This window comes from Panthera pardus, unplaced genomic scaffold, assembly GCF_024362965.1.
Source record: "Panthera pardus isolate Hobbes unplaced genomic scaffold, ASM2436296v1 HiC_scaffold_4, whole genome shotgun sequence".
NCBI classification, from domain to species: domain Eukaryota; kingdom Metazoa; phylum Chordata; class Mammalia; order Carnivora; family Felidae; genus Panthera; species Panthera pardus.
In genome coordinates this window covers 12,227,971-12,249,428 of record NW_026526969.1, presented here as the reverse complement: position 1 = coordinate 12,249,428, position 21,458 = coordinate 12,227,971, and the positions used below count along the sequence as shown (strand labels likewise).

Below are 21,458 nucleotides of genomic sequence, written 5' to 3'. Positions count from 1 at the left end.
TCGATGTCAGGCCCAAGGTTTTCCCTCCGCCGCTCGTGCCCGGCCAGATCCGCTCGCACGCCGCTTCCTTCCCCGAGCGTCGGGATGGCGGCGGCCCAGCCTCTGCGCCCCACCGCGCCGCGCGCCCGCCTTCCCGCCGGAGAACAAGGGGCTCCTGGGGCCGCAGTCGCTGCCCTCCTACCGGGGTGTGAGTCCCGGGGCCGCCGCTCTCCTCCCGGGGGCCGAGAGGTGGCGAGACGGTCCCCGCCCGCCCGAGGCCGCGGTCTCCGTTCTCCCCGCAGCCTCCGACGCCGGGGCGGGACGGAAACCCCGCACGCTGCGAGTGGAGGGGCTAGAACGGCCCACGGGCGCCGGGCAAGGGCGTTTGCCAAGAAAAGGATTCGAGCTCGGGGGACGGACGTCTCAAAGGGTGTGGAGCGGGCTTGTTCTTTTCTCGCCCAGGTTTTGAAAACCCCAGGCTGGCCTGGAGCAGCAGGGGCCCGGGAGTCGGAATCGCCCCCGGAGGCTCCGGTTTCGGCAGACGCGTATGCTTCGGGAGGGCATGGCGCACGGGGGAAAGCGGCCGAGCCGCGCACCCCTCTCCGCCGGGGCCTCGGGAATGGCCTCCGTCCCGGGCCCGGGGGTCTCCCCGCCCTGGGAGCTGAGCCTGCCCGCACCCCCGTGGACCCGCCCAGGGAAAGAGACGTGCCGCGTCCCAAGAACGCCAAGGAACAGGCCGAACAGTTTTCCCCGGGCCTCCCTCCCCAAGATCCCGGGAGGGGGGGTGGGCAGGAGGGGGCGGCCACGGCGCAAGGCACTTACCCGGGTGCGGGTGGAGATTGAGGCCAGCCATGTACTTCCCGGGCGGCAACGGGCCGGGCAAGCCAGAAGCGGGCAGGCGTCCGGCCGCAGTAGTGCCCACGCGGTGGCTGTCCATAGCCAGGCCGGACAGCAGCGGCGGCGGGGGGCCGTGCACGGACCGCGGGGGCCCGAAGTCTCGGCCATCCATCCTCCGCGGGAGTGCCGCAGCCAGCCCCCCACCCGGCCCGCGGGCCTCGCTCAGCGGGACCTAAAAGTTCGGCCTCGGCGTAGTCCCAGAGTCCTCGGGCGGCGGGGGCTCCGCGGCGTGCATGGCGGCGGCGGCCAGCGGGGTTTGCGCTCGGCTGCGGGCCCGCGGCCCGGGGCGCACGGGCGGCCGGCGGTGGGGCCCCTCCGGGCGGCCAGGCGGAGCTGCGCGAGGCGGCGCACACGGCGTCTTGGCGGGGAAAGGCCACGGGCCGCGGAAGAAACAGAAGGGGGAAAAAGGAAGAGGGAAGGGGGGGGAAAAGACAACAAAGTTTCAGAAAGTCGTCTTGCCGTTCGGGGTCGGGGAATGCGGATCTGGTGGCCGGAAATAAAATCGGGGGTAACCCGTCCTCCACAAAAAGTAAAAATCCATGCTCCTTGCTCCGGCGGCCGCGGTTCCCGGGGACCCGGCTCGGAAAGTGGCCGGTGGCGCGCTGCGCCCCAGCCTAAACTGGCTTGGCGGCTTACGGGTCCTCCCGAAACCGGGGAAGGCCCCTCGGCCGCGCCCGGGCGGCATAAATACAAACCTCCCAAGTGGGACTGATTCCTGGGCGTCACATGCTCCGGGGTTTCAAACCGTGAAACCTTTCCATGAGCAGTTCGAAATGTCTCCCTAAACACTGGGTCACTATCTGATCCGGAAAGTTTAATATTTAACCTTTTTGGCCCCTGGCCTGCCTTTTTGAGTCTGGTTTCCCTAAATTCGCCCTGAGCCGCCAATTAGTGTTGTCTTTTGTTTTTTCGGGTTTTTTTGTTTTTTTCCAGGAGAGAAGATGCAAAGCTGGTTTATTATTTTTAAAGAGGCTCGTGCCTCCTCCCGCCGCCCCCCTCGGGCGACTGTGAGTCGCGGAGTCTGAGTCCGAGGACCCGAGACGTGGCATTCTCGCCCGAGCACTGGAAAGAATCCTTCAAAACAAGCTTTGGTTTCATTTTCCAGCGCCTTGGCCTGGGAATCCTGCGGCCCTAGGACGTGGCCTGGCGCGGGGGATTTGGGGGGAGGGGGGCGGTCAGAGGGTAAGCAGGGGGCTGAAGGGTCTTGCTCCTACCCTAGCTCCCCCCCCCAACCCAAAAATAACCTACAAAGAAAACCTTTGCAGCGCGGGCCGACCAAGGGGCGCCTCCCCCAGCGTTGGGTAAATCCCCCTGTAGTTCCAGTTTAAAGCTGTTTGTTTAAAAGATTTGTCGTTTGCCGATTCCCATGGGGGCGGGAGGGGGTCTTGGAGCCAACCCTGCCCTCGCTCTCCGTCTGCCCGCAGCAGCTCGGATTCCTGATTCCGAGAGGCCCGGGCGTTTCCTAGAGCCACCGATCCACGCCAAAGCCACCGGCTCCCGGGTGCCCGCCCTGCGACCGGCGCCCAGCCCCCCGAACTGCAGACCCCCTCAGCCGCTGACCTCCCGGCCTCCTTCTCCAGCCTCCCTCCCCAACTTTGCTAAGGGTGCTTATTTTAACCCGGTTTTGGTTACAAACACCCTCTTCCCTCCCTCCCTCGCTCACTCCCATCAGGCTCTGGTTACCAGATCCGCGTTTACTTTGGAAAAATCTAAGATCGCCACATCCGAGGATACATGTCTTAAGGAGGCGATGAGCTTTCCGTGATTTTTTTTTTTTAAATGCTCTTTGTGCAGCTTTCTTTTAAAAGCTAGAGCTTCGGAGCATGCCCCAACGCCCCACTTCGGGGAAGTCGAGGTGAAGGCCCCTGGAACACCCTCGCTCTGGTAAAGAAGCTGGCTCGGCCATCTGTGGGCTCCGCTGCGTCCTCTCTACTTTTCTCCCCCACTTAAATGCAGTTAAAATGGCTGAATTCCGGCTTTTAATTAAAAACAGCCTATAATCGAAAACGTCTCGGCGTCCCTGGCTCCCCCGCCGCCTGCCGGGAACCGAGAAGGGAACCGACGCCCCTCAGCCCGGCTGGGCGGGCTGGAACGGGGCTGAGGGCTCAGGTGGGCGCCCGAGGCACAGCGACCCGCCCCCACCCATCCCAGGGCGCCCCCACCTCGCCGATGCCGGTCCCCGATCCCGTAATCGGGGACCGCAGAGCTGCGGGGATCCTCCCGAGCACCCCGAGGGTGAGGCGGGGTGGGGGGTCAGATGAAGAAGTTTGGAGACCTTCGCGCCCGGCCAGGGACGGACGGGCGGCCCGGCAGCGTACCTGGCGCGGCGGGGCTCCCGGCTCTGGGCTCCGGCGACGGCGACTCCGGTGGTGGCCCCGGCTCCCGGCGCGGCTAGGCGCCCGTGCTGCCCGCCATCCCGCGGCTGCTGCTCCCCTTCGCCACCCGCAGCCGCCTCACACTTTTTGCCCGCCTTTCCTTTTTTTGGTAGAAAACCGCTCCCCGGGCCGAGCGCTCGGCGCGCCAACTCCTCCGCCCTCCCGCGGCCCGGCTCCCGCAGCCCCCGGAAAAGCCAGCTTTCCTCCCGCCGAGCTCCCCGCTTTTTAATAAAATCCAGGTAGCGCCGGTTTAAAGAATCCCAAATCTCCATATACAGCCCGGGATTGGAAAAGGTACATTACACAACCCCCCTTTCAAGTTCCTCTCGCTGGATCTAAAAAAAAAAAAAAAAAAAAAAAAAAAAAAAAAAAAAAAAAAAAGCCAGAGGGAGGGGGGAGGGGGCAGCTGGGGGAGGGGAGTACTCTCCAGCGAAGAAACACGCATTGTTCCCGGGCGCCCGCCTCCCCCCCCCAGGCCAGCCCCCGGCCGCCATCCATTGGCCGCGCGTACCGCCAATCACCCGCATGTAAACACCTTGGCCCTCAGCCATTCCTATAAAACCAATTACGGACCTAGGGGCTCCAGCAGTTTCCAGGCTCCCCACGGCGGGGCTGAATGATCAAAACTGGTGGTGAGAATTTTTCCCGGCCGTTTCTAGGCAGCCCTCCCCCTCCACCAGCTCGAACCCCCCTCCTTCCTCCCTCTCCTCCCTCTTCCTACCCCCTCCCCCGGCGTCTAGGCTGAGTGATCAAAATAGAGGAAGATGGTTGTCGCCGCAATCCAGGGCTTTGCAAGGCGCGGTTTAATGGGCCGCCTGTCAGCTTCCTGCTCGCGGGAGGAGGTGACAAGCCGAGCGAGCCGGGAAGGGTCTGGGGCCCGGCGGGCAGCACCCCGCGCCCGGGCCCCGGCCCCCTACCTCCCCTGGGGCGCGCCTTCTAGAATGCGCGGTGGAGACGCCAAAACAGACAAGGGCTGCTTTTTCCCTTTTTTACTCCCCCTTTTAAAACAAAGCAGCGATTCATTCCTTTTCCCCCAGCAGAGCGGTTGGGTGGGATGGGCAGGCGTGAAGGCCGTTTTCCTAGCCCCGGCCTGCGGGTCCCTCCCTGAAACCCTGTGTCAGATGGTTACTGATTAATATTTTGGAGAGGCCGCGGCGGCGGGTAGCGGGTGAGTCTCTAATCTTCTAAAAGGGGTTCCTATAGAAACGCGGGCCAGGGCGCACCCCCCGCTCGGCCCCGGCCGGGGCTGTGGCGCTTTGCACCGCGCGCCCTTCCCCAAAGCCTTTCTTTGCGTGGGCTCTCCCCACCCCTCCCCCCCAAAAAAAATCAGAGCAGAAAAAAGGATTAGATCGGCTGAGCGCGAACTGACTCCCTCTCGATTCTGACATTTCAGCCTATTAGCATTTCTCCACGGGGCCTTCTGAAACCTATTAAAGTGTAATATTAAAAACCTCTTGGCTGGGGGCCTCTCTCGCCTTCCATCCGCCGCGCCCCCTCCAGGGAGGGCGAGACCGGGAAAAAAAAAATCTGTTGAGCTCAGAGGAAGCAGAAGCCAAGCCCAAAAAGTGCTTGGCTGGCCGCGGCGGCCGAAGGGGGAGGGGAGCACCAATCCCCCAGACTTTGTACTTTTATTTTGCGCTTTCAGCAAAATCCTTTCTGAGTGGAGTCGCCGGGAGCTGCCCGCGGCAACCTACTTGGCTGCGGGCGCAAGGACTGCGGACGCGGTCGGAGGGGCCGCCCTGGGGGCCCCGCACCCTCTCTCTGCAGCCCCGCAGGGACCCATGCCCGGCTGGGCATTACGTACCCTCAAATGGAAGCTTGGAGGGGCAGAAATCCTTGCCGATCCTGCCTCGGAGAGCAACCGCGGTGATTAGATTTTAATTAAAACAAGAGAAGCCCGCTCTTTCGCCCTGCGCTGCGGACTCAGCGTTTTCGCATCGCTGGTTTTTTTTTTTTTTTTAAATCCATTTTTAAGCAACTTTTCTGGAGGGGGGGGGGAATGAGCTAGTTGGCGCCCGTCCGTTCTATTTTCTTTTCTCCACTTTTAGAAGAAAACGGACGGGGAGGGGTAGGCTTGGAGAAAGCGAACTGGGGGTGTCTAATTTAATTCCAGTATAAATTTGAGGAAAAAAGTTCAGCCTCTTGAGGGCAGTTTCAAGTTGCCCTGCAGGAGCCTCTGCGCTGGTTTCGAGGCTGCCCTCTTTTGGAAGCTGGAGCTCCGCAGGGGGAGGAGGGAGGAGTGAGAAGTAAAGAAAGGAACGAAAATAGCCGGAGCCGAGGGGAACAGCGGCGGTGTCCGCGCGAAGGTCTCAGTGGCGGCCGGGGCGGCGGGAGGTTCCCGGTGCGGCCCCGGAACGGCCAGGAGCAAAGACGGAGAGGAGAGGGGGGTTAGAGAAAGGAGGTATTGTGTCTTGTGTGCCTTGGGGGAGGGGGTTGACTGCAGAAATAAATGCAGTTGAGCTGCGCGGGGCTGCTAGAAGCCAAGGCAGGGGGAAGGGGCTGTGCGCGGGGGCGCAGCCCGGGTAGGCGCCTAGCATCCTTGAACCTTATCCGAAAGCCTTTGTGGGTCCCTAATAAGCCCTCCCACGCCTGAGCCCCCATCGTTTCCCCACCCCCCTGGTTGCCCTCCAATATTCGGAGCCCAGACCTTGATCCCCCACCCCATTATCCCCGCCCTTGATCTGGAATGTTTTGTTTTGTTTTAATCTTCGTATAGCTCAAGCAAAATATATCTTGAGAAAGTTGAGGTGGGGAATACAAAGGACTTGAGGGGCGGAAAAAAACAAAGCCGATTTTTATAAATGTTTAATGTTTTCACCCCTGGATGCTCCAAGACGCCGTAATTGTGATGGCGGGGTATGTGTGCCATAAATCATTTAGTTGCTAATAAAAATTCTGCCTGTTTGCCCTGCATTTGCCAATGGCGTTTGCATTTTCCAAGTATGTGCCTTTCTCTGCGTGGCGATCCGAGCCTGCATTTCATTAGGGTCGAGGTTCGGGGCAGGCGAGAGCCCCCCCCCCCTCCGCCTGCCCCCTCCTCCTGGGCCTTTGTGGGCCCCAGCCCCCTCGCGCCGCCCTCCCGGCACACACTCACACCCGCGGCCGCGCGGGTCGCCTCCGGAGCCCGGCCGGGCGCCGGGCCTGGGGACACGGAGGCAGCTGCTCCCGGGTCCTGGCCGCGGGGTGCGCAGGACGGCCTGCCAGCGCCGGCTCTCCGAGCGCGGCGTTCGTGGGGGCGCAGCGGGCACCGCCGAGGAGCCGCCCGCCCCGGCCGATCGGTGCGCGCCCTAAGTCTTTGCCGCCCCCTCGCCCCCGCCCGCCGGGCCCCGCGCCCCGGCGCCCCCGCAGTCGCTGGGTAAACAGCGGCCGGGAGCCATCTTGGGGCGGGGGATGGGGGGGGTGGGGACGGATCCCAGGCCGAGTGGTGGGCGCAGCCGGGCTCCTTCGCAGACCCCCGCCGCCAGTCGTCGGGCACCTCTGGGGAATCCCTTGCCAAGCTTCGGGGTCTGCGGAAGCACCCTCTCCGCGCCGGCGGACCACACTGAGATGTCAAAGCCCGGCCGGGCGCCCTGCGCGGGCCGGGTAGGAGGTGCCCGGTCCGCGGTCCGCCCGGGTCTGGCCGCCATCTTCCGCCTCCCCCTTCTCCCCCCACCCCCCCCCGCCACATACTTGTGTTTACCCGGCGGGATCCTTGGCCAAAAAGTGTGTTGACGCAGTGCGTGTGTGTGTGTGTGTGTGTGTGTTTTGTACTGACTGGGCGGAAAATCGGCTGGAGGGGGGGGGAACCTCCTCGCAACTTGAACCTCAGTTCCCGGAGAGCCTGCCCAGGCCCGCGCTCTTGTCCACGGCCAGCCTGGGCCGCCGGAGCCGAGGCCTTTTGTGTGTTCTAGGCCTCCGGCTCCGTGCACGAGGCCCCACTGACAAAATTATTCCCCTTTGTTTTAAAACCAAAGGACAGGCCAACTTTGAGTCCGGTTCTCCTCGGCCGCGCCTTTGTCGCGGAGGCACAGCCCCGCGCCTTGGTCAACTCTGTTCTTTTCAGGGCTGAACCCGACTCTTTCTGGAACCCTGGTGTTGCTGGCCGCCTGAATACATTCTCCCCTTACCCTTCCCGGGAAGAAAATGGGCATCCTTTCGTAGGCGAAGACATAGGAGCCGCCACCACCCGTCTCCCCAAACCGCCTTCCCGGTGGGGACCTCGGTTCCCTCGCTGTGCCAGCTTCTTGGTGAAAGGGACCCCGAGCGTTCGCCGGCCTCTGCCACCGGCTCGGGAAGCCCTGGCCGGATCTGGGGCTTAAAAGCGCCGGTTTTCCAGGTCCCGGGTCTGGCAACCAGGGAGCTCCCGGCCCGGGCACCGCGAAAACCCGGAGAGGCTGCGCCCGGGACATGCATTCTCGCCATCCCTCTGGTGCTGCGACTGGCTCAGCCACGATTCGGCGCCGAGCCGAGGTTCAGCCAGCTCAGCCAAGAGGGGTCCCGACCCTCCAGGAAGACCAAGGACGCGGCGCCCAAGCCCGAACGCGGCAGGGACAAGAGCGCTGGGTGGGCAGAGCCAGGGCTGAAGCACCAGGCTCGGCCCGGAGGATCCCGGCGCGTCTCGGCTCCGCCTCCGGCCCTGGCCGCTTTCGCCGGCCCGGGTCGGGTCTTCCATTCCACTGTTTGTCTCGGAGAGGTCGGAGACGTGCTCGGTGCACAGGGGGCCGGATGCGGCCATAAATCTTCATGCGGGACCTCCTTCCCGTCGCTCACACGCCGGTGCTCCTGGCCGCCCTGGCATCCCGGGCTGCACTGGGCGCCCTGCTTTCCCCGCCATGGCCTGGGGTTCCCTGGAGCGGCGCGGGGAGTCAAGGCCGAGCGTCCCCATTCGCCAAAGAGAGGGAACAGCCTCGCCCCGTTCTGTGCCACCGCCTTCCATCCCCGCGGTTGCTGGACCCTGAGGCTGCCCGGGCCTCACTGGATCTCCGCCTGGGGTGGGGGTACCGGGGCCACGCACTTACTCCTAGGAAGGTTCGTTGAGGCTGGAATGGGCACACGGCCACCTGCTTGAGCCCAACTCCCGCACCGTTAAGGGGTGACGCCAGGGTTAGGATCAGAGTGCCTTTTCAGATCTCAGCCAGCTGCTCCTCTCCGAAGACCCTGCTTTAATCCCACGCCATCGTTCTGCCCTCAAGAGTCCTCTGCAGGCGCACGATATAGGGGAGGTGGGCTTGTGTGTGTGTGTGTGTGTGTGTGTGTGCATGCGGGATGAGGACCAAGCAGGGTGTCTGCGGTAGCCGGGCCCGGAGGGGGGGCTCGTGTACCTCCCCACCCCGCACCAGCCCATTTCTCCCTTTATGCCAGGGATACCCTGGACTTTTCGCCTCCCAGTCGGCACCCCATCCGCCACCAGCTTTGGCGTCTATAGCCGAACCATCGGGAAACCAGGAATTGGTGGAGCGCTGGTGGCAGCCTGGTAGGGGTGGTGGTCTTTCTACCTGAGCAGTCACGGAGCACCCGGAGGGCAGACCCAGAGAAGGTGAATTTACGATAATAACTCTTAATGTCACCAGCATTGTTTGTCTCTTTGCCAGAGGGGCGGGGAACAAGCCTTCTGGCGGGTACCTCGCATCAGCCGAGCAGAGCAGGCCGCGCGCCAGATCAGGGACAATCACCTCCAAATGGTCTTTGCTCTTGGCTCGGGACTTCGGTGGGGACAGCCGAGAAAGGGGGAGGCCTTCACCCCCTCGTAGGCACCTCCCCCTCACCGTGCCAGTGACACAACTGCAACGGCCCCCGGGGCAGATGCCGGAGGTGGAAGGTTTGGAAACCTCGGCCCGAAACGATCTTACTGTGGGAGCTTCGCTCCTTCCTAGAATTTCTAGAAGCACATTCGGAAGGGATAGCGAGGGCTTCGGCAGGGCCCAGAGGAATGCGAGCGCTCGCCCCGCCGCCCGGGAGCAGATGAGGCTGCCCAGCCGCATTCCGGCCGTGCCTCCCCGCCTCGGCCCCGGCCCCCGCCGCGGCGCCCCAGGAAGCGTCTCCGAAAACAAAGCTCTGCGGTTTCAGCCCAAGGTTAAAGTCCACCACGAGCGTGTTTTTTCCCCCCCTCCGGAATCCGAGAGCGATAGCGTTTCTCCAAATAAACCGCCAATAAATCAGCTCCCGGGGCCGCCTGCTGAAGAGCTCTGCTGACCTTGGGGAGTGGTTTTCCTGCTCAGACCCCTCCGAGGACAGCGGTGGGGAGAGGGCCGCGGGGCCGGCCGCACCCGCCCCCCCCCCCTCCAGAGAGAGGCGGAAGAGGGATGGCCAAGGGCATTTGTGGGCGGTTATTGTGGTACTTGTGTGCTCAGAGGGTAGGGGGAAGGTTTGGAATTGGGGGGCGGTGGTTATCTGGGGGGCTGGAAGCGCCTGATTGGCAGGGGTTATTGTGGGTGCTGGTTGCTTTGGGGGAGGCTGACCGCCTGCCCATTAATTGCGTGGGCGCCCACACTGTTTTAGGCACTGTTCTAGGATGAACAAGGCATCTTTGGGGGCCTCCTTTGTCTGGGTGTGCCTGGGTGTAGTCTGCAGGCAAGTTTGTGCCGGTGTGACTAATGGATTTATGTATGTCAGTGCCAGGGTGACTAATGGAGGGCTTGGCAGCGCGTGTGGTGGGGAGTCAGAGCCCCGGGGGGGGGGGGCTGCCTCCTGCCTGGTCTTTAGGGGTTCACTTCTCCGGTTGCCAGCCTCCAGCTGTGTTGGGGCCTCTGAAGCCCGCCCCGGGCACCTCCCCGGCGGGCCTGTGTGCGTCCAGATCTCAGGAGCAAATTTCCACCGCAGCCCTGACCCCAGAGGTACCTCTGTCCCCTCCTGCCACCCTGATCCGCTCTGCCCCTGCAGACCCAGGCCCGCCCATCCCCTTCCGTGGCAGAAAACTCCCAGTTTGCTTCTTTTCCAGTTTGGAGATTTCTTTTGATGCAAACTGGCCCCTGCGTCATGCCAGCTTTGACAGCCCCTCTGACTTTGGAACCGTAGTGCCCATTTAACGGATGAGAACCCCAAGGAGAAGGGATGAGCTCCCACGGCTAAGAAGTGGCAGCCATCTAAGCCAGGCAAGGAGATGGGATACAAATGGGGGGCCCCAGGCCTGACTGACGAGCTACGAGAACAGAGAACCAAGGGAACCACGCTAAGGCACCCTGCCGCCCCCCTTTACAGCCCTTCCTCATCAATCCCCCAGGGGCGGGCGACAGAGGTCAGAGGTCGGTGGGAGTCCTTTTGACCTGGGGTAGGGAGCACATTCCACATTCCAGGGTTGGAGGGGGCCGGGTCGGGAGTTCAGGAGAGCCGGCCCTGGGTGCCCCATACCTGCTGTAGATTCTGGCTCAGGACGCACCTGGAGAATCATTCCCATCTCCCTCAGAGTCTTCTGGTTTCTGACACACACATACACACCCCCAATCTCTGAGTGCTCCAATAGGTGTTCTCGCTGCTGCTTCCACACGCCATCTGTCCTCTGCGTCTGTGCCCGGGTCAGAGACACACTAGTCCAAAGGGTCCCTGCAACCCAGAGATATGGGGTGATCTTCCTAAGGTCAGCCAGTCTGGGTAGCAACAAGCAAGCCAAACAGGTGTCTGCCCAGCTCTCGGCCTTCCGTGCTCCTCACTGGTGCTCCATGACCCTTGGTGGCATCTCCAGGGAGGGGACAGCAGCACCTCCTTCCCAGGCCTCCTGGGAGTGGCTCCCAGGACCTCTATCTCTGTCTCTTTTTTACACGCACTTGCGTGCACACACACACACACACACACACACTGGGTCTCTCTTCACCTCCCTCCTCCCTTTTTTTTTTTTATTCTTCTTTGGCATTTTCTTTCAAGCAGAAAATAAAAACATTTCCCATGGCTACAGCTTTGAAAGCTTCCCTCTCCTCTCTGCCTTCCTCTCGCCCCCACCCCCATGTGGATCCATTTCTAGAGTCAGCATAAAGTCGAAAACAAACCCTGAAGATCAAACTTGACAGGCGCCCCCTTCCTGCCTCTCTCCGCTTTCTCCGCGTGTCTTGGCCTGTCTCCACCCTGGAGATGAGTGGGAGGCAGCACCCAACACACACGCGTGCACTCCCACACCTTCTGTGGCCACAGGGAGTCTCTTAAGAATCTTCTAGAGCCACCCCTGCCAGAAAGGCCTGCTGCTCACCTGGCCCGGCTCCATCCAGCCCTCCTGTCGGGGGCCATCTTCTGCGGGTTGATTATCCCCCAAATTCCTATGTTCGGGTCCTAGCCCCAGTACCTCAAGCGTGACCTTGTTTGGAAACAGTGTCCTTGCGGATATAAGTGGTTAAGGTGAGGTCATCCTGGAGTAGGGTGGGCCCCTAATCCAGTATTCCCCGGGCCCTTATATAAAGGAGTCACAGACAGATACAGAGGGAAGACAAGAGACGGCCGGCCATCCGTGAGACGAAGGGAGAGGCCTGAACCAGACGCCCTCACAGTCCCTAAAGGAAGCCACTCTGCCCACACCTTGACCTTGGGCTTCTGGCCTCCAGGACTGAGAGACTGTGAATTTCGGTCGTTTCAGCCACCCGCGTCGTGGTCCTTTGTCACGGCGGCCCCAGTGCATTCATACACCATCCCACGTTTAAGTGCCCACAGGAGTCAGGCAGGAAAGAAATGAGCAAAAGTCAGAAAGCATCTAGAGAGGGCAATTCGTCACAGTCCCGGCCAGTGGTCCCCAAGGGTACCAGATCTTCCGTGGTTCGGGGCAAGTCGGTGTGTCCGTTAGAACGAGGTAGGTTATCCCGCAGTGACAAAAATCCCCACCATCTCAAAGGCTGAGCGCAACGCATACAAATCTATTCTCCCTGATGGGTTGTTTGCTCTGAGCCTAGACGATGCTCCAGGGCAGCTGACCTCCTTGTGGCACCCAAGCACTTAGATTCAATTCACCTCGATCTGAGACAATCACAGGGAAGGGAGGGTCACCGCACTGGGGTTTTACTGCCAGAGCCCAGAAATGTTACACGCTGCTTCCCACCCACGTGACCACACCCAACTCAATGGTGCTGGAAGGTGGCTCCCCGCCCCCCGCCCCCACTGTCCCCCGTGCCCAGGAAGGAGAGGAAAACCAAAGACGGGTGAGCACAGGTGATGTCCACCACAGCTGGAACGGGACATCTCCCTATCTGTTAACTTTTTTTTCTTAAGATTGTATTTTGGGGGCGCCTGGGTGGCTCCGTTGGTTAGGCGTCCAACTTTGGCTCAGGTCATGATCTCGTGGTTTGTGAGTTCAAGCCCCGCCTCAGGTTCTGTGCTGACAGTTCAGAGCCTGGAGCCTGCTTTGGAGTCTACGTCTCCCTCTCTCTCTGCCCCCTCACTCCTACTCTGTCTCTCTCTCTCTCTCAAAATAATAAATACACAAAACTTGTGGCAAAATATACATGACATGAAGTTTACCACCTTAACGATTTATGAGTTCAGAGCTCGGTGGCATGAAGTCCATTCCCATTCTCTGCAGCCGCCGCCACCATCCATCGGCGCAACTTTTTCATCTCAAACCGAAACGCCATCCCCATGAAGCAGTTCCCACCCCCTCCCCCAGCCCCCCTGGGCACCCACCCTCCGGCTTTGTGTCTCTGTGAACTTGACTCCCCTGAATGCCCCACGTAAGCGGAATCCTACGGTATTTGCCCCTGTGCGTCTGGCTTATTTCACTTCGTATAACGTCTTCGAGGTTCGTCCGTGTTGAAGCAGGTGCCAGAACTGCCTTCCTTTTTAAGGCCGAATAATATCCCCATTGTATGGCTAGGACCACATTTGGTGTATCCGTTCATCTGCGGACGGACACGTGGGTTCCACCTTTTGGCTCCTGTGAACAGTGCTGCTGCAAACAAATTTCCCTGCGGGTCCCCGCTTCTAGTTTTTTGGGGTGTAAACCCAGAAGAGGAATCACGGATCATGTGGTATGTTGATGTCTGCTATTTGGAGGGACCTCCGTACCGTTTTCCATAGCAAACGCACCGTCTTACGTTCCCACCGACAGCGCACAGGGTTCCGGGTTCTTCGCGTCCTCGCCGACGCCCGGCGTTGTATACGCAGGTTGCGTTTTGGGTTTTTAACTCGCCATCCCAACGGGTGTGCAGTGGTATCTCGCTGTGGTTTGGATTTGCATCTCCCTAATGATTACTGGTGGTGAGCATCGTTTTGTGTGCTCATTAGCCATTTGTAGATCTTCAGAGGAATGTCCGTGCAGGTTTGCCTGTTTTTAATGTTTTGTTTTGTTTTTTAAAGTTTATTAATTTCGAGAAAGAGCACGAGCGGGGGAGGAGCAGAGAGAGGGGAGAGAGAGAGAATCCCAGGCAGGCTCCATGCTGTCAGCACAGAGCCCGACGCAGGGTTCGAACTCAGGAACCTCGAGATCCTGACCTGAGTGGAAGTCATATGCTCAACCGACTGAGCCACCCAGGCGCCACCCCCGTCCCCACCCCCGTTGCAAATGTTTTTAATCGTTGTTTGCTTTGTTTCTGTCCTTGGCACTATTTTTAACACTGTGATGACCAAAATGAAACACTCTGGTAGGCCACCTGCTGGTCCCTGGTTTGCCAGCCTCAGGGAGATTGTGCTCTGATTGTCCCAGGCGGTCCCTGCACCTTCTAGTGGTTAATGTTTTCCTGGGGCCACACGCTGCAGTTTGTTTAACAAATAAATACTCACCCGGTCAAGTGGGAAACAGAGTGGCCCAGAGTCCTGCCCTCGGGGAGCTGACAGTCCAGGGAGTGGGACAGTTGGTCAACAAAGAACCGTGAGTGTGGCGAGCACAGGACAAGGAGGAACAGGGGGCCCCGGAGCAGCACAGGGGCCAGACCAGGTAGGGTCTCCGTCTAGAGGAGGAAACAGATGTAAGTACTTGGTACCCAACCTCTTTTTTTTTTTTTTTTGATGTTTATTTATTTTTGAGACAGAGAGAGACAGAGAATGAACAGGGGAGGGGCAGAGAGAGAGGGAGACACAGAATCCGAAGCAGGCTCCAGGCTCTGAGCTGTCAGCACAGAGCCCGACGCGGGGCTCGAACTCACAGACCGTGAGATCAGGACCTGAGCCCAAGCCAGACAGATGCTTAACAACTGAACCCCCAGGTGCCCAGTATCCTGCCATGTTAAATAAAATACTGGGGTCCACAGCTAGAAAGGCCAGAAATAGAACAGTGGCAGGCGTGGATGGACCAGGCGCCCCCCCCCCTTTCTCCCTCCCTGCCTCTCCCCTTACTCTCTCCCAACGCCTCCATTTTCCTTCCCTTGCCATTGGCCTTACTCTGTCCTTGGAGCACCGGCTTTGTCTGTGGGGTGGGATATGGCCAACCTCAGACCTGCAGCAAGAAAGAGGCAGTTCCCCAAAGGGATGTGGTGAGAGTTGATAGAAAGAGGACTAGAGCCGGGCAGAACGCAGACTGTAGTGCGCCCTCTACCCATCGAGCTCTCCTCCAGGGGCAAGGACGAATCAGACCTGAGGGATGGCCGATGCACAGATTTATCCCGAGGCCTGGCTCCGGAGGCAGAACGTCACCGAAGGTCACCCCAGCGCTCGCAACGGCCACCGACCTTGTGCTCCTTCTCCTCCCCTTCCCCTCCCCCTCTCCTGGGTTCAAGTCCCGACTCTGCCGCCTACTTGACGAGTGACATTTGCAAAGTCACTTCCCTGTCTCAGCCTCAGTTTGCCTGTTGACCCCTCCCCCGCTTTCTCTGTGGCGCTCGACACCCTGCCCGCACCAGCACACCCGGGCCACCGTTCCAGTTCCGGAGGATCAAATACCACACTGTGGGACACGGGGGCCGGCCTTCCCGAGTGGCCGCTCTGACACGCTATAACCTCTGACAATGGCCACGCAGAGTCTCCCTGCTCCAGCGCGACCCTGACATGCCTCCCATTCCAGGTGCGTGGTCCTCTAACAAGATGCCTGCAAGTGACACCACGTGGCTCCCAAGCGAGGTCAGCAGAGGAGACACCAGGCTCACGTGGAACCCCGAGCCAGCAGGTGAGAAGCTGGACTGCCCGAGGCCACCACACACTTAGGAAGCTCCACCCACATGCTGAGGCCCCCAGTAGTCTCTCCAGGGGACAGAAGGCTCTGCTCAGGGCACGCCCACAGCCAGCATCCACTGCCGACACGTGTGAGCAGAAAGGCACCTCCTCAGAGCTGCGTGAGCGAGGCCTGGGAGCTCCGTGACCGCCCAGGTCACGCGCAGGGGGGCTGAGCTGGGACTGGAACTCGGTTCTATTCCCCCCCACCCCCTCCGCCCGGCCGCCCTCCTTGGTGGGTGCTTGAATGACCACAGAAGAAAACGGTCTGGACTGTGGACCAGCCACCCATTTGCGATGTTGGCAAGGCCACTTCCCTCTCTGAGCCTCGGTTTGCCTGTCTGTGAAATGGGGCTAACGTACTCCTTTCCCGGGATCGGGTGGGGGGGGCGGGTGCGTGCCTGTGCTGAGCGTGCAGATGGTGGCCGATGCCCTCATCTTTCTGAACACCGGCAGGTGTTCTGATAGCCAAGGGGGCCTGGGAGCCCATGCGGCAGGGTGACCGCCACCTCACTCCCTCCGGAGGCTGGTGACGGCTGGGTACCGAGCAGGTGCTCAGGAAAGGATGGCTTCACAGCTGGGCTGTGGTCAGCCCAGTCCCCAAGCCACTGCCCCAATGCTTCTTGAGCAGGACAGGACCGAAGCCAGCTGCACGGCTCTCCTGTCGCTGTCATGACCAATAGCTACTCACTGGGTGGCTTTAGACACCAGACGCTTATTCTCTTTCGGTTCAGGAGTTCAAAATCAAGGTGTCAACAAGGTTGATTCTTTCTTGGGGGCTGTGGTGGACAGTCTGCTCCAAGCCTCTCTCCCGCGTCTGGGGGAGACCGGCGCCCCTCGGCCCTCCTGGGCGTGAGTCCGGGTCCCCCCGGCCACTGCTGCCACGGTCACACGGCTGCCTTCCCTCTGGGTCTGTCTTCACGTGGCGTTCTCCTCTTATAAGGACACCAGTCATATTTGATTAAAGGCCTGCCGTGCTCCAGTGGGACCGCATCTAACTGATTACACCTGCAATGACCCTATTTCCAAATAAGGCCACATCCTGAGCTGCCAGAGGTCAGCACTTCTAGATGTCTTCACGGGGCACACGATTCAGCCCGCAGCACCGACCTTGGGCCCTCGCCCCCCTGCCCCATCCCATCACCAGGACACAAGGGGGGCCACTCCTTCAAAGGAGTGGGGTCCTCCAGCGCTCCAGGAGGCAGAGGGGGAGACTGGGCTCGTGCTGGAGGGGCAGCGCTGGCAAACCACCCCATCCCCTCGGCACACTTTCCCTTCCGGGTGCCCTAACCTGAGGGGTTGCAACCCAGAGCCGCCGTGACTCCAGGGGCCCCCCCGAGCGAGGCACGGGGGGCCCAGGCAACCCTCAGCCAGGAGGAGAAACCCTCCTCCTGCGTGTCCCACACTCTGCAAGGGCCCTGGCAGAGCAGAGCTGGGCCCCCGTTGCCCACGAGGTAGCTGGGCAACAAGACCGGGGGGGTCTTGTCGTGACGCGGACACGGAGGCCCAGGAGGGAGAGGTGACTTGTCCGAGGTTATGTGGCGAAACAGTGATGAGAAGAGTCTTTTTTTTTTTTAATGATTATTTATTTTTGAGAGAGAGAGAGAGAGAGACAGAGCGTAAGTGGGGAGGGGCAGAGAGAGAAGGAGACACAGAATCCGAAGCAGGCTCCAGGCTCTGAGCTGTCAGCACAGAGCCCGATGGCGGAGCTCAAACCCACGAACCCTGAGATCATGACCTGAGCCGAAGTTGGACGCTCAACCGACTGAGCCACCCAGGCGCCCCGAACCCGGATCCTTCTGACCGCGCTGTTTCCTCCCAGGGACCCCTTCCCCCCTCTTACAACTGTCTCCTACTCGTCAGTCACCCCTTCGAGCCTAGAGGCCCGTGTCAGTCTGCTCGGGCTGCTGTGACAAAGGCCGAGCACTCAACCAACCAGGCATGTATCTCTCACAGCTCTGGAGGCTGAAAGTCCAAGATCAAGGCCTCAGCAGACTCAGCGTTTGGGGAGAATCAGCTTCATGGTTCACAGACGGCTGTTTTCTCACCGTGTGGTCACACGGCCGAAGGGACGAGAGGCCTCTCTGGGGCCTCTTTTTTGAGGACACTAATCCCACTCCTGAGGGCTCCGCCTTCAGGAGTGAATCACCTCCCCAAAGCCTCCCCTCCCCATATCATCACATTGGGGCTTAGGATCCCAACAGATGAACTTCGGGGGACACATTCAGTCCACAACATAGCCCACACCGGAGGCCCCCTGCCTTCTTATCATTCTCTCCCCCACGTTCAACCCAGCAGAGCTCAGCGAACGTCCACCCAATGAACACATGAAGTGACGCCATGTGGGTAGGGTTTTCAAGGATGAATAGAAGTTTGCTAGGCGGAGAAGGCAGAGACAGACATCCCAGGCCCAAAGAATAGCCTGTGTTGAGGTCTGGAGACTTCTCAGCAGGGCCTGCCTGGCTCCCACATGTCGTGCTGGGCCCCGGGGAGGGGGAGAGCCAGGCAAGGTCCCCCCATCCCAGGTGACTGGCCTCCCACTCATGAGCCAAGACCCATCAGCCTCCACAAGGAGCAAGGCCCCAGCACCTCCGCCCACAGGAGCCCAGCCTGGATGAGTTTAGGTATCTCTTTTCCCCTTCACGCCTGGGTAGGTTGAGTAGTACTTATTCAAACTTGTATTTTATTGGTGTTTTTTGTTGAAAGCACAGGAATTATTCATGGCTGGTTTCGGTTCTCTTCTGGCAATGACCGCATCTTTGTAACGCAAGGTACAAATTATGTGTCAGTTCGATTCACCGTCAATGGGAGGCCGCCCCCAAGCATCAGGCAGCGGAGGCTCCGGGGTCTAGAAGCCAAGCCTGGCTGCAGGCAGCAGGGGCCTGAATGGCTCATAGTCCCCAAGGTCACTAAGGACTGGGGACGGAGATACAAGCGGATGACCATGGAAAAAATCCCACCTCCATCCCTTTCCCCCGGGATCATATCGGCCTCAGTCTTCCCATTTGAAAATGGGTATTGACGTGAGTGTTCGGGACACGGAACCATCCATGTTGCTTTCCACGTGTGTTGTCACCCTCGCCTGGCCGATGTGACACGCCAGGGCCCTCTCTGAGGCCTAAGGAAGGGGCAGGGGTGCCGAAGGAAATGAGAAATGGAAACAGAAGCGCCAGCTTCAGCTCCTCTGGCCTCCTGGGGGTGGTGATGTGGGAACATGTCCCCGAGAACCTTTGACACCCTCCTGTTGAAAGGCGGGGTTTCCAGGGCGTCTGGGTGGCTCAGTCTGTTGAGCGTCTGACTTCGGCTCAGGTCATGACCTCACGGTTCATGAGTTCGAGCCCTGCATCGGGCTCTGTGCTGATGACTCAGCCTGGAGCCTGCTTCAGATTCTGTGTCTTCCTCTCTCTCTCTGCCCCTCCCCGTCTTGTGCTCTCTCTTTCTCTCTCTCAAAAATAAACATAAAAAAAAAAAAAAAAAACCCAAGGATGTTCAGCAGCCCTCTTAAAGAGAAAAGAAAGGTGGGGTATCCACCCCTCCCCTCCATGACTGCTCGACAGAATGGGACAGAATCACCAAAGGTCTGAGCCAGGCCTTTCCGAACTGGCGTTTTCTGGTTTGGGTCTCCTGGGGTCTTGGGGTGATGCTCCTGGAAGCTAGCTGCCATGCCGTGGAGGAGCCCGTGTGGATGGGGACCCCCAGCCGCGAGCCCACGTCTACACCCATGCTCGGCCCGCACACGAGCCCCCCCGCGGATGCCACGCGGAGCAGGTGAGGGGTCCTTGCCGAGATCCGCTCAGGTCGCAGATTCACAAGCAAAATAAATGATTGTCATTGTCCTGAGCCACCAGTACCGGGGTGGTTTTTTATGTAGCAACAGAAAAGTAAAACATGGGGTGCAGCTGGAAAGAATTTCTTTCTCTCTTTTTTTTTTTTTAGTGTTTATTTTTGAGAGAGAGACAAGGAAGGAAGGAAGGGAGGAAGGGAGGGGGAAAATCCTACAGTTGGGAACCAGATGGGTCGTCTTCCTGGGACCACGAGGAGGAGAGCAACTCAGATCCCTCCTGGGTTGAGTAGTGTCTCCCCAAAATTCACGCCTGCAGAACCTCAGAGTAGGACCTTACTTGGAAATAGGGTCTTTGTAGATGCCATTGAGACGATTAGAACTAAAATGTAGTTCCAGCGCGGTCACACTGGGTTTCTCTCCTATTCGATTCTATTCTACTCTACGTTATTCTGTTTTTCCCCCACTGGATTTTTAGAGTGGGCCCTAATCCAGCGACGGCTACTCGTATCAGAACTGGGAGCTTTGGACACAGCTGCCCACACGGAGGGAGGAGGCTGTGTGACCACAGAGACAGACATCAGGGTGGCAGTGCATGCCAAGGAACGCGGAGACAAGGCACGGGAGGGGTTCTCCCCCGGGGCCTCCAGAGGGAGCATGTCATCGAGGACTTCTGGCTTCCGGAATTAAGAGAAAATAGATTTCTGAGCCTCTCACTGTGTGGTGATGTGTAGGGCACCCCTAGGGAGCTAATACAGCACCCCATTCTGGCTGGACCAGCTTCTGCGACCTGTCAGTGTTCTTCCTGGCTTACACATTCCCCCGCTGTTCCTCTTCATCCCCTGGGCCATCCACCGGGAGGAGCTTGGAGCCTGGCCGGGAAGGTAAGCAGGGACCCAGCCAATCGAAGAACGTGTGGCCAGTGCAGACGGCCAGAGGACAGTTCTTTCCGGCCACTGACGGTTCCCAAACATGCCTGCACCTTCTCTGCACGTCCCCATCGAGAAGGGTACTCTAGGGGCACCTGGGTGGCTCAGTCGGTTAAGCGTCCGACTTGGGCTCAGGTCATGATCTCAGGGTTCGTGGGTTCGAGCCCTGCGTCTGGCTCGGTGCTGACAGCTCAGGGCCTGGATCCTGTTTCAGATTCTGTGTCTCCCTCTCTCTGCCCCTCCCCCGTTCATGCTCTCTGTCTCTCTCTGTCTCAAAAATAAATAAACGTTAAAAAAAAAAATTTTTTTAATAAAAAAAATAAAAAAAATAGAGAAACGTTTAAAAAACATTTTTTACGGACTTCAAGTGGTACTACAAAGCTGTAGTCATCAAGACAGTATGGTACTGGCACAAAAACAGACACTCAGATCAATGGAACAGAATAGAGAGTCCAGGAATGGACCCACCAACATATGGCCAACTCATCTTGACAAAGCAGGAAAGAATATCCAATGGAAGAAAGACAGTCTCTTCAGCAAGTGGTGCTGGGAAAACTGGACAGCGACATGCAGAAGAATGAGCCTGGACCACTTTCTTACAGCAGACACAAAAATAAACTCAAAATGGATGAAAGACCTCAATGTAAGACAGGAAGCCATCAGAACCCTCGAGGAGAAAGCAGGCAAAAACCTCTATGACCTTGGCCGCAGCAGCTTCTTACTCAACACGTCTCCGGAGACAAGGGAAACAAAAGCAAAGATGAACTATTGGGACCTCATCAAAATAAAAATCTTCTGCACAGCGAAGGAAACAATCAGCAAAACTAAACCAATGGAGTGAGAAGATATTTGCAAACGACAGATCTGATAAAGGGTTAGTATCCAAAATCTATAAAGAGCCTCTCAAACTCAACACCCAAATAACAAATAATCCAGTGAAGAAATGGGCAAAAGACATGAATAGACACTTCTCCAAAGAAGACATCCAGATGGCCAACCGACACATGAAAAACTGCTCAACATCACTCATCATCAGGGAAATACAAATCAAGACCACAAGGAGATACCACCTCACACCTGTCAGAATGGCTAAAGTTAACAACTCCGGCAACAACAGATGTTGGTGAGGATGCGGGGAGAGAGGATCTCTTTTGCACTGCTGGTGGGAATGCAAACTGGTGCAGCCACTCTGGAGAACAGTATGGAGGGTCCTCAAAAAACTAAAAATAGAACTACCCTACGACCCGGCAATGGCACTACTAGGCATTCATCCACGGGATACAGGTGTGCTCTTTCGAAGGGACACATGCACCCCCATGTTTAGAGCAGCACTATCGACAATAGCCAAAGGATGGAAAGAGCCCAAATGTCCATCGATGGATGAACGGATAAAGAAGATGTGGTCTATATATACAATGGAGTATTACTCGGCAATCAAAAAGAATGAAATCTTGCCATTTGCGACTA

The 21,458-nt window shown here is 58.9% G+C and overlaps 3 protein-coding genes and 1 long non-coding RNA gene across 5 annotated transcripts in view; 2 read left to right on the top strand and 2 right to left on the bottom strand.

The window, feature by feature from the left end:
- The window catches only part of TNRC18 (trinucleotide repeat containing 18), an 84,840-nt gene extending 83,741 nt beyond the window's left edge, over positions 1-1,099 (bottom strand). Inside the window, 1 exon segment of the mRNA XM_053894112.1 lies at positions 802-1,099. Coding sequence (XP_053750087.1) covers positions 802-988 — 187 coding nt within the window. The 5' untranslated portion in view covers positions 989-1,099.
- A 2,668-nt stretch (positions 1,100-3,767) lies between these two features.
- On the top strand, positions 3,768-20,275 carry LOC128774749 (uncharacterized). The gene is made up of 3 exons (XR_008419201.1): positions 3,768-4,419; positions 15,136-15,237; positions 19,541-20,275. It is a non-coding gene; the product is annotated as an uncharacterized LOC128774749 (long non-coding RNA).
- LOC109251063 (uncharacterized) lies at positions 4,413-9,423 on the top strand. Of its 2 annotated transcripts, none has more exons than XR_008419197.1 (2): positions 4,413-8,452; positions 8,822-9,388. XR_008419197.1 is itself a non-coding variant. In XM_019422354.2 (2 exons), the coding sequence occupies exons 1-2, from the start codon at positions 7,974-7,976 to the stop codon at positions 9,420-9,422; spliced, it is 849 nt and encodes a 282-aa protein (XP_019277899.2). In that variant the 5' UTR covers positions 6,982-7,973; the 3' UTR covers position 9,423. The 2 variants fall into 2 exon arrangements, 1 of the variants encoding a protein (XP_019277899.2); XM_019422354.2 differs by having other exon boundaries at positions 6,982-8,221; positions 8,822-9,423.
- FBXL18 (F-box and leucine rich repeat protein 18) overlaps positions 10,665-21,458 on the bottom strand; it is an 80,147-nt gene continuing 69,353 nt past the window's right edge. Inside the window, exons 5-6 of the mRNA XM_053894117.1 lie at positions 13,920-14,086; positions 10,665-10,769 (exon numbers count right to left, since the gene is read on the bottom strand). Coding sequence (XP_053750092.1) covers positions 13,924-14,086 — 163 coding nt within the window. The 3' untranslated portion in view covers positions 10,665-10,769; positions 13,920-13,923. The remainder of the gene's footprint in view (positions 10,770-13,919; positions 14,087-21,458) is intronic.